General features: G+C 33.4%; 1 protein-coding gene across 15 annotated transcripts; it reads left to right on the plus strand.

The window, feature by feature from the left end:
* Positions 1-993: 993 nt before the first annotated feature.
* On the plus strand, positions 994-11,173 carry LOC114303297 (protein XRI1-like). 15 transcript variants are annotated; one of them, XR_014329632.1, is made up of 12 exons: positions 1,003-1,616; positions 6,044-6,129; positions 6,402-6,587; positions 6,689-6,769; positions 7,112-7,360; positions 7,477-7,571; positions 8,206-8,265; positions 9,759-9,822; positions 9,916-10,018; positions 10,309-10,384; positions 10,644-10,760; positions 10,861-11,173. XR_014329632.1 is itself a non-coding variant. In XM_082869079.1 (11 exons), the coding sequence occupies exons 6-10, from the start codon at positions 7,536-7,538 to the stop codon at positions 10,379-10,381; spliced, it is 336 nt and encodes a 111-aa protein (XP_082725205.1). In that variant the 5' UTR covers positions 1,003-1,616; positions 6,044-6,129; positions 6,402-6,587; positions 6,689-6,769; positions 7,112-7,360; positions 7,477-7,535; the 3' UTR covers positions 10,382-10,384; positions 10,644-11,173. The 15 variants fall into 15 exon arrangements, 6 of the variants coding, with proteins under 6 accessions (XP_082725203.1, XP_082725205.1, XP_082725204.1 ...); XR_014329631.1 differs by having other exon boundaries at positions 10,647-10,760; XR_014329634.1 differs by having other exon boundaries at positions 10,647-10,760; positions 10,880-11,173.
* The last annotated feature ends 529 nt before the right edge of the window (positions 11,174-11,702 follow it).

Consider the following 11,702-nt stretch of genomic DNA (forward strand, 5'->3'; position numbering starts at 1 on the left):
GTAGATTACGTGATAGTTTTCCAACCCCCATTTCTTCCTTTCTGTCGATTGATGTATTTGTTCTTGTTTGAGTTCTTGCAAGTGGTAGCAAGTAACAATATAATTGAATAAATACATATTATGTTAAGTTCTATCTCTTCTTCATTTATTTACCTCCAAGGAAGTCCTTAATTTGTTTAAGGCATAGAACTCAATCACAAAGTCTATTTGTGTTTATTTAATATTTATTTAAGCCAGTTGATCTATCACTGTCGATTGGGCTTAAACTAAATTTTTACCAACACCAATCTATGTAAACCTAATTATAATTGGGTTGACAATGAGTAATCCATTTATTAATTTGAGCAGATTAATATGAATTTTAAATAAATTTGAATTAGATTTGCCACCTCTAAGTTAACCAACAAAATACTCTCATCTTAAATCCAAACCAAGTACAGTAAAATATATTCGGTTCATTGCGATTTATTTGATTTTTTAACTCAATATCATAGTTCTATCAATTTTATATCTTTGTTATTGCCCTTTGAATTGCTTTGTAGTGTTAAAGAACCAATTCAGCTTATGTCGGAATTGTGTGTGTTTTTTTTTTTGTCATTGGCTTTTGATTTTTGATTTTTATTTTTTCTTTTGAAAATCTCTCTACCTTGAAGGAAAAACAATTGCTATTATGCATAAAACACATTTAAAAAATATATTAAAAAATGGGAAAGCTTTTTCATATTCAAATTTTTCAATTCATTTGTTTGGGGACTTGCCAAAGAAAGTTAAATTAAAATAAAAATCAACTTTTGATTAAAAATATTAAAAAGTCGTTTAATCGTTTATCGTCAGTTAAAAAAGTTTAACTTCACATCAAACTTTTTTTTTAAATAACAAGTATTCAAATTTTTAACTCTTAATAAAGTTATAAAAAAAAAAAAATCATAAAAAGGCAACTTCAAAGACCCACTTTTGATTGGACATTAAGATGTAACTCAATTGTCTAATAGTTATCACTACAGAAAATATATGATTTAACGGCGTTTATTTAACGGCGTTTTTTAAAACGTCACTATTTATAATATTTAACGACGTTTTGTCAACGTCGCATTTTGTTTTAATTAAAACGGCACCGTTTTAAGTAATAGAAGTCGTTTAAAAAGCGCCTTGGAATGTTTTAACAGTCCTTCTCTCTCCAAACCCTCAAATCTCTCACCAACTTATTTCAACCTGAGAAACTCTGCAGTCTCATAGAAACCGATCCCCCAAATCTGACTCACTCGCTCTCTCTCTCTCTCTCTAGGTCCTTCAGCTCCTTCAACTCGATTCAACCTTCTTCAGCTCGATGATTCATCATTCGGTCGATCCAATCTCAGAATGATTTTGATTTCGAAGCTCCACCGCCACCGCCACCACCACCTGCATCGTCTACTAACCATCTGCACAATTTCGATTTCAATCCAATCTCAGTTTCATCGATTCTTCTCTCTCTCTCTCTCTCTCTCTCTCTCTCTCTCTCTCTCTCTCTCTCTTCCTTCGGTCGATTCTTCTCCTAGGGTTTACAATCTTGAATCTCCTCCTAGGGTTTGGATCAACTCTCCTCTTGCCTGACTTGCCCCTTGCGATTTAATGCAGTAAATTCTCTCTCTGCTCATGAAGTTCATATTTAATTATAAATTTGTTGTGAGAGATTTGAATTTGAATCCATGTGTTCATTCGAATATGAATTTATAGTTATCACATCGTGAATTCAATCTGTAATGCTATGATGTTGAACTTGAGTGATTGCTTCCTCATGAATTTGTTGATACAATATTAGCATTTTAGCATTGTTCAATTTTAACTACCTTTGATGTTTGCTCTAAGTTTATATTGCAAGGCTTCCTATTCTTGACCAAAACAATATAGACAGATTTTCATAGCAGTTTATATTGCTCATTCTGTGTTTTTGCTATTAGTGGATGCAGAATTTATTCTTTGTGAAACAGGGGCCTTTACCTTTATGATTTTTCTTTGTTCCAGCTGTTCATCTTTTTGTATGGTATCCATCTTCACATATACCCCTTTTCCCTCATCTATATTTGCTTTTATTTTATGGTGTATGCTTTTTGTACATAGTTTAATTTATAGGGACTAGTTTTTTTTTTTAAATTTTGAGTCTTCATTGTAATAACACCTATCAGGTTATGGTTAATATACACTACAGGCAATGAGTTAATAACAGTTTATGCTTATTTAGACAAATCACATAACATGAATATAAATTGGTGTGAATTTTTTGTACATCATATCCAACATGAACAATATACAAAGTGCAATAAGAAATGATGTAAGTTAAGTTTTGTTTTTAATGTTATGATATCTTGTTAAGTTAAGTTTGTGTGTATTAGCTATGTGTGTATATATCTTTGTGTGTTCAAGAGTATTTGTGTCTTTTGTGGGAGTAGCCACGGCAAGCAGAGCAGCTACCAAGCTGATGTCGAACTTAGTAAGGAATTGGTATTGTTTTCATGAAACTTTAATGGCCTTGTTTTTCTTCGATTTTTATGGTCTATTTATTTCAAATGGATTTATCTATTTTCTTGCATAGACTTTGTTACAAAATGTTTTTTGCCTAATTTGACTTTGGTCTCTTGAAGGTTTCAAGGAACATTGATGAGGTCTATGGAGGAGATAGCATAGGCCTCATGGGTTTGTAAATAGTAATTGTTTAATCCTATAGAAAAATTGGTGGCTGCACATTTTTGACATCTTTTTCTTCACAAATGAAAGTTCTGCATCTAGTTTTTGTTAATTTATTTTATCTTATTTTTGGGATTGGAGTAGGTAAGAATTTGAGCTCTGCATAAAAAGCTCTTTTCTTCCCTTTTTTTTAATGGCTGAAGATCTCTGTTTTTTTCCATAAGGTAATTCTGTTTCATTTACTAATCACCATTTTTTTTTTTTTGAAGTGCAGGGTTGTTCTTTGATATTGGAAATAAGATTTGTATTATTAGATGTAGTGCACCCTACATCTAATGGAAATAAGATTTGTATTATTGATTTTTTTCCCCATTATGTTAACGACTGAAAAGTTTGGTTAAACTTAGTAATAACATTCTATACATTCACTGTTGCAGGGTTCGGTGAATTACGTATGTCTCCATTGTTAGAATTTATAGATCCATAAAACTTAGTAACTACTTAAAACCATACTAGTATTTATGAGACCATACTAGTATTTAAAACCATACTAAGTTTGGTTAAACTACTTAAAACCATACTAAGTTTGTAACTTAGTAACTACTTAAAACCATACTAAGTTTGGTTAAACTTAGTTTACGTATGTCTCCATTAAACTTAGTAACTACTTAAAACCATACTAGTATTTATGCTTAAAGATTTGAATAAATGAGTTCTATGAGATTTTTCATGTTCTTTTGTGTATAGATCCATAAACATAAAGGGGACAACAAAACTCTACCAAGGAAACTTGCTAGGAGATACCTGTTATTTTTTTTTTCTCTCTCTATTCATTTATTAGCTCAGCTGGTAAGATATGTTAGAATTTATATTATTAATGTGTGCATGATTTTTCTGCCAACCCTGAGTAATCCCTTAACCTGCTTGCCTATTCAGGAGTGAATGAATTTGTGTATAAAACTCGTAATATGGAACATAGCACATTTTTTGTTTTATTTTTTTATACCTTTCTCTCTGTGATCATGTAACGCCCTAAAAATAAACCCATAATAACCATAACATTAACATGCATTTATAAAAGAAAATGAATCATTTGAGTTATTCATCAGAGTATTCTTATTGAAAGGCATCACATGTAACATCCTGTAACATCAAAATAAATGCCCTAAGGGCTTACATCTTTCCAAGCTAACACTTGGACACAAAAAGGATGAGTACTAACTCATTTACAAGTTAAGCCCTAGGCTTGAATGTTTACATGAAACCTCAAAAATAACAAAATAAAACATATAACTAAAGACAAGTCTTCAAAATCCCAAACATCAAATCCTTCCAGGCTAAGTCTGTGGAGGTAGCTTATCACCTGAACCTGAAAATGATGTTCCCATAAAGGGTGAGCCACAGCCCAGTAGAAAAACACTAAACCAAATATAAGCATTGAATAAAGCTATAGCATTCAATAGATGGTTAACTAAGATAATCAATTTTATCATTAAACAGTCTCATGACACTAATGTCTAAGACACATTTCACTTTCCATTATTATCAACATGGCTCAGAACCTGGCCAACTTACAACAGTGAATTGTATATCATATTCACATTACTTCCAATATCAACAAAACAAACGAGACTCAAGCTCATATCAAAACACTTCATACTTCCCATTTGATACACATTTTAGTGCTGTATCAATAATCATGTAAAAACACTTCAATATAATAAGCACACATAAAAATGGTGCTAATGGAGTCCATCCCCTATCTCCTCCCAAACAAAAATCCGGTTTAGAGGTCCATCCCCTATCTTCCCCTAAACCGTGGAGTACATCCCCTATCTCCTCCCACACAAAACAATGTATGCAAATGCAATGCTCAATCAATACACGTATTTTCTGTATTAATGCAATAGTCAAAATTAATGACTTAACCAATGTGATTAGTTTCAGTTATTCCTAATCCACATGCAATGTCTACAACAATCACGACTATCCTCCACCGATAGCCCAAAACAGTTATTTCTAGACTGGAAATAAATACAACAACAATTCACTAGGCGAGTGGTTTAAATTATCCCACCACACCATTTAATCAATGAATTCCTCAATTTCATGAATTTAACCAAATTCCCTTAAACTAATTATACAAATTAATTTATTAATACAACTAGGGTTTTTCCCAAAATTACCAAAGTATCCCCAACATATCAAAATACCAAAACTTAGAACAAAACTTATAGAATGGAGTAGGAAATCCCTACCTTGAAGTGAAGAACTCGAATGGATAAGATGAAGATGAAGACCCAAATTCCAAAGTGCTCCAAACCACCAAACGTTCAGATTAAATGGAAGCCCTCGACTCACTCTATCTTTTTAACAAAGGACTTAGGGTAGAAATACACTCTAAGTAGATCAAACCTAAGAGAGAAGGTGTGTAGGGAGAGGGAGAAGACGGTTCTAGGGTTTTAAAATCAAAAAGGAGATGAAAAATGATCCAGAAAGTCGGATCTCGGGTTTTTATACCAGTCGCCCCGCTCGAGCGTGGAAACCCCCGCTCGAGCGGCGAATGCACACTCCCAGAAGTTTTTGCAGACAGGTCCCCGCTCGAGCGCCCAACTCCCCGCTCGAGCGTCACTTACGACTTCCCGCTCGAGCGTCCAATCCCCCGCTCGAGCGGCCAACACTACACAGGAGATACTGGATGGGTGTATTCCCCGCTCGAGCGTCCAAACCTCCGCTCGAGCGGATAAGCCAAAATCTGGGCAACTAGACTTGGTTCCTAAGCTCAACCAACCTGCTCCAAATCTTCCCAACACAACCCAAGACTCAAAATAAGGAAATAATGAATGACAACAACAATTATACAATGACGGAATCTACGGAACCTAAGTCCGGATACAATAATCAAATGGGAAAAGACCGGGGTCGCTATAGATCACTTGTTCTAAAATTAATTCTTAGATATTTGAGTACATAATTAAAAATAATAATTATAATTCTTTCCATTTATCAGTGATCTAGATGGTCAAATACTCTTGCTCCCATTTTTTGTTTCTTTAGGATTCTGCCATAGCATCTCTATATTGGTTTCTAATTTTAAAATCTTTGTTGAACATATTATATATATGATCTGATTCGTTGTGCGAAGTATAATATGAAAGCTTTATGTAATTTTTTTTGAAATCTTTATTATGTGAGATTGTTACTTACATATTGTGTTTGCTGAATTGTCATCTACTGAGCCTCTTGGCATTATGTGAGATTGTGAGATTGTTACTTACATATTATGTAATTTTTTTTGAAATCTTTATTCTTTCTTCCTTTTTGTAGTAGTTGTGGAGTTTATGTGAAGCATTTATCGGTTATGCTTCGCTACTTCCAGGTTGCAGAAATCCTTAAGGATCGGCCTTCGTGGTATCGCAATTGCCGTGCTGTGGATGTTCTAAATGTGCTGTTCTAAAAAAAAATGTAGAGTGCTCGTTCTATAATTAATTTGCCCATTAATAGATTGTTAAATTAAGCATCCCAAGATAACAAATGCTTTCCACTTTGTTCTAGAGAGCAATTGTTATGAAATTTCACATATTAGCAAGTGAAGTAAATTAAGATAATTGTTGTATATAGGTCTATTAACGCAAGTCTTGCCCAATCCTTTTTTACTAGTTCTCTGTATTCATGTTCTCATTTCGAGCTTAACATTTCTTTATCTGATCTTGCTGTACACTTTTCCTATATTTCAGAATGTGCCCCCTGCAATACTACTTAGATTCCTGCGGGAGCACAGGTCAGAATGGGCGGACAATAGTATCGATGCTTACTCAGCTGCAGCTGTTAAAGTTGGTCCCTGTAGCTTACCAGGGTCTAGAGTTGGAAGCTTTTCAGGTCAAGTTATTCTGCCACTGGCTCATACTATTGAGCATGAAGAGGCAAGTAATTTCATCTTGATTTCTTCATTATCTATTCCAGAATTTTGAATATTTACTTGGAATTTTGACATAGATTGTACATTTCATTTCATGGATATTAGTTATTGGAGGTCATTAAGCTGGAAGGTGTTGGACATTGTCCTGAAGATGCAATAATGCCTAGAGACATGTTGCTCTTGCAAGTAAGTTTTGGTTCTTCATATCTTTGTCATATATTTAATGCTTGAATTATCACGGTCTGTAGGCATGTTGCCCCAACAAGCCTAAAGTTTTGGTTCTTCATATCTTTTGTCATATATTTAATGCATGAATTATCACGGTCTGTGGGCATGTTCCCCCCAACAAGCCTAAAGTTTTGGTTCATATCTTCACAGAATATTTTTTTGTAATGGGGATATTTTTAAATGTTACTACTAGTTCATTTTTACAAAGTCCTCGTTCTTTTTTTTATCCATTACTTTTTAAATGGGGATATTTTTTTTATCCATTGCTTGGTTAAGCGCTGAGCAGTCTAGTGGTGATAGGGGAAATTCATCAGTTCATGGCATGAACTCAATTGAGTCTGAATGCAAAGCCACAAATGTCATCCACCTGGCCAATAAATCAATTGATACCAAAAACCTCAGGGAGATGGTGGTTTTGGCAATTCACACGGGGAGAATTTACTCTGTCTTACATGCCGTTGATAATACATCTGCTGAGAGTCCTTTTGATGGGAACTCTGATGCAATCCCTTCTAGTTATTCATCCTTTGCAGAGTACTTTAGCAAAAAGTAGGTACTTTTTTATTTTATTTATATATATACTAAATGTAACGTTATGTTCACTGCATAGTCTATTTTGGCCCACCATTTGTCACTTACTGAAACTCGACATTAACTTTGATCAGGTATGGGATTACACTAATGCATCCTGGACAGCCTTTGCTACTGCTAAAGCAAAGTCACAATGCACACAACCTTCTTGTGGATTTTAGGAATGAAGGTTTGCTCACTTGCATGTTAAACTTTTGTTAGAACAAAGAAGCTTTCGTATTATCTTTTGTTAGAATTTTTCCCCAAGAACAGCAAAAGATGTATCATGTAACATGTACAGCATATGGTCACTGGTGCATTAGTGCTTGATTAATAAGATATGAAAGGAAGACTGATGTCCCATAATAGAAATCAATTAATAAGTCCAATTTATTGTCTTGAATACCTATGAACTCAATAATCATAGGCTGTGGGAATTTTGTTAATGGATAAGCTGCATTTAATTTAATTTTACCACCAAAAAACTTGGAATTATATAAATACATATAGAGGAACTCCCCATTCTAGGTTGAGGTAGAGAGAAGATAATAGTCACAACTTCAACTTCTCCAACAGACAGTTCCATCACAAGTGTATTCAAGGTTGAAAATTTTTGAAGCAAAAAATATGTCTGAGTTGTTTCCGGATCAACATGACTGATGGACAAAGCCCTAAAACATTGATTATTTTGATTATCATGAAATTTAATCCTCCATCACATTAATTTTATGCCTATAAGTACCTATATGTTGTGTTTCTTATGCAATTTAATTCTCTATCATATTAATCCTATACCTAAAGTTTTGTGCATTTATCTCTCTCAGAAATCAACTTTATCTAGCTATCGTCTAGCGAATCGGAATTCGACTTGTGTCTACAATCAGGTATGCATTTAATTTATCATAGACCTTATGTTTTTTTGCTTTGTTTTCTTTGTTTGCAGAAATTTGTATTGATTTTAGGTTTTTGTTGTTATATACCTTGCACACCATGTGCTTGACAATTTACTCAGACTTATTCTGTTTATATGCATTGTTGCTTATTCTCTGCGATTATGAGATGTCAATTCATGTTAGCATATGATTTACTAAATGATATATTGTCCAAGACTTTATGTATGCTGTCTAGAGTGTTCTTGGTTAAAGCTTTAATTTTGTTTTTACTTCTTTCTAGTGCTTTGTATGTGCTTCTGGTTTTGTTTCCCTACTAAAATTTAATATTTTGCTCGCACTTTATTGTTCTGTTGCTCTGCTACAATTTCATATCCTGCTCACCATGTGAACAAGATACCCAAAAAAAGGCTCTAATCAGATTCTACAAAATCAAATATTTCATACACTCTGCGATTTTGATTTCACAATGCTCATTCCCTCTGCGATCACGTTAGCTTTTGACTTACAGATTGCAAATGGTTGGGTTGATTCAATACATGATGTTGGGGTGATTTGATATCGTCAGTGCTTTCCTTTCTAATGACGAGAAAGGTGAAGAAAAGCCGCATGTGAAGACCACAGGTTTACGACATTTACCTTTGTGGTCATTCGAAACTACTTCGTAGTGTTTGAGTTATAATTTATAAATGGATAATAAATTCATAGGATGAACCTGTTAGGTGTTTGCGATGTTTGCTTCTTTGGAATTCAGCCACCCGTGTTCAGTTAACAATCTTAATTTTAATTTTTAATGAATTTCCTCTCTAAATTATTTGTGATAGTAGTTTAGGATAGTTTTTGAACAATTATTTCAAACTGTTAAATAGAAATAGAACTGAAGCAGAGTGTTTCTCACACATTGATATGTATTATGTATGTGATTTATATACACAACACATTACATGATCATAATACACAACACATTACATGATCACACATTGATCTTTTGTTGTTCTTGGGGAAAAATTCTAACAAAAATTCTAACAAAGAAGCTTTCGTATTGTTCTTGGGGAAAATGTTACATGATACATCTTTTGCTGTTCTTGGGGAAAAATTCTACATAGTGGTCTTATTTTGGTTTCACACAAAAGATAATTGTTGAGATACCTGTTCTGTTGTATATTGACAATTATATGACTTCTATCTTTTGGAAGGGAAACAAATTTATCATCCACCACATATCAAGATAAATTATTTTATGATATCAACATTTTGTCAGGGGATCATTATTGGTCAATGATCATTATTGGTCAATGCAACTTCTGAACTAGTTTAGATTTGGGTTTCACCTAATTAATTTGTTCTTGCTCACTTCATTAAGGAAGTTTCAAACACTTGCATTTATAATCAAAGTTTCAGTTGAAATTACGTTTTAGTATTAATTTGTGTGATTGAATCAAGTTTCACAAAACCATTGGATCACTCTTTTTTGGTTCTTTGATTAGGAGAGAGAAGATTCGCTTGAAGAGGCTTTATCTGATATGTTGCATTGGGTGTCTGGTTTTGAAGGTTTGTCCTGTAAAGTTCTGTTCTGAGATGAATAGGTTCTTAACATTCATACATGTTTTTTTTTTGTCTTGCTTGTTATAATGTGCTTAACAGAGGAAACATCTGCAACTGGTCACGAGGGCCTGGATCAGTCATCTGAGGGATGGCTAGCTGATTGCTTCAATAATGATGAGATGCATTGCAGCCCTGATGATCTGTATATATCTCTCAACTTTTCAATTCAGTCTTCTTCATCTTCTCCCTTATTTTATTAAAAAAAAAAATTATGTTTCAGGTAAATGAAGTAGTATTTTCCATTCAATGTGTTGATTATTTTTTAATTTCTATTTTCCTTGCACTTTTATTATTAATAATTCTAGATTATGTTTAAATAAGTCCTCAATTTATTATTTTTTTTATTCTGCTTTCAGTGCAAGCCTTTTCTGGTATTTTTTATGTAGTCCTCTTTGCAATTTAAAATCACTGTTAAATTGTGAATTTCTTCAGAATGCAGTTGGTTCTCATTTATACCCTCAGAATCCAGTCCTCCGCCTTGGAAGTCAGCTCAACTTCAGTGTAGAAGGTTGGTGTATGATAAAATTTTACATTAATTTTTAGTTGGTCACAACTAAAACTCACAAATCTATTTCGGAAATCTAGATCTAAAAGACAACATTGAATTAATGTTTAAAAAGCCATACTAATTGTATATGTCAGGTAGAAATCTTAGTCTGAAATTGATGAATAATTCAAATGCTATTTTTTTTTTGTCTGAAATCTATACTAAACCATTGGAACAGCTTAGCTCAGCTAACTCTAATCCTTAAGTTGGATATGCCCAGTAGTTGCAGGAATGCCATCAAGGATTTATCCGTTGGGTTAAGCTTGAAAGCTCAAACATTGAGTGTTTATATTTAAGAGCTTCTTCCTTCCATGCTATTGGAGAATATAGAGAAGCGGTATTAGGGATTCTTTTTCTTGATTTTCCCATTTAAACTACTAGGCATCATGCTCAATTCTTCTTTGCTTTGGTTTACTAAATTTCATTTTATGATAAAGGTGAAGGATTATGATGCAGAAAATTACAAATTATATGAAGAAGTTGGAGAAGGTGTCAGCGCCACTGTTCACCGGGCTCTCTGCATTCCTTTGTGTTGACTGGGATTTGGGAATGTATCCTGCTCAAAATTGTCTTTGTTGTACATGAACCTATTATGATTAATTGAATACGAATCCCTATTTTGCAGTGTAATGATGTGTAATATGCTTGACTATTCCATTGCATCTGCATGTGCAAGCAAATGACTTAACCTATTTTTTCTTTTTATTTTTTGATTGTGTTTGTTGTTTGATTTTAGTTCAGACACAATCATGTAATGTTTATTTAGTCAATATATTGAAGTAGCTGTAAAATTTTATTCATATTATTGTTATTTTTCAGCTTTATTACAAGTATGTTTTTTAGTTAAATATAACAGATTCAGAACAATTTTTTTTTAAAAAAAAGAGCTATAACGGCGTTTTTTCAAAACGCCACTACAGTGCCAACGGACATTTTTTTTAAAATAAAAAAATCTATCACGGCGTTTTAAAAACGTCGCTAAATATTGGATGACGTCATTTTATCATTATTTATCGCATTTAGCGGCGTTTTTAAAAACGCCGCCTATACTAATTTTACGACGTTTTTAAAGCGTCATAAACTTATAGCGACGGCCGCGTCCTCGACGTTTGGTGATAAGCGTCACTAAAGGAATTAGCGGCGTTTTTCATACATATAGCGGCGTTTTTAAAACGCCGCTAAAAGTCATTTTTCCAGCAGTGTATACTCTAAGAGGTGTGAGTGAGAAGTCAAGAATTTGACTTGTTGGAACAACAACGAACTCTTCAATTTTAATTTA

The sequence above is a fragment of the Camellia sinensis genome, chromosome 5 (assembly GCF_055761805.1).
Source record: "Camellia sinensis isolate YWXY chromosome 5, ASM5576180v1, whole genome shotgun sequence".
NCBI classification, from domain to species: Eukaryota; Viridiplantae; Streptophyta; class Magnoliopsida; order Ericales; family Theaceae; genus Camellia; species Camellia sinensis.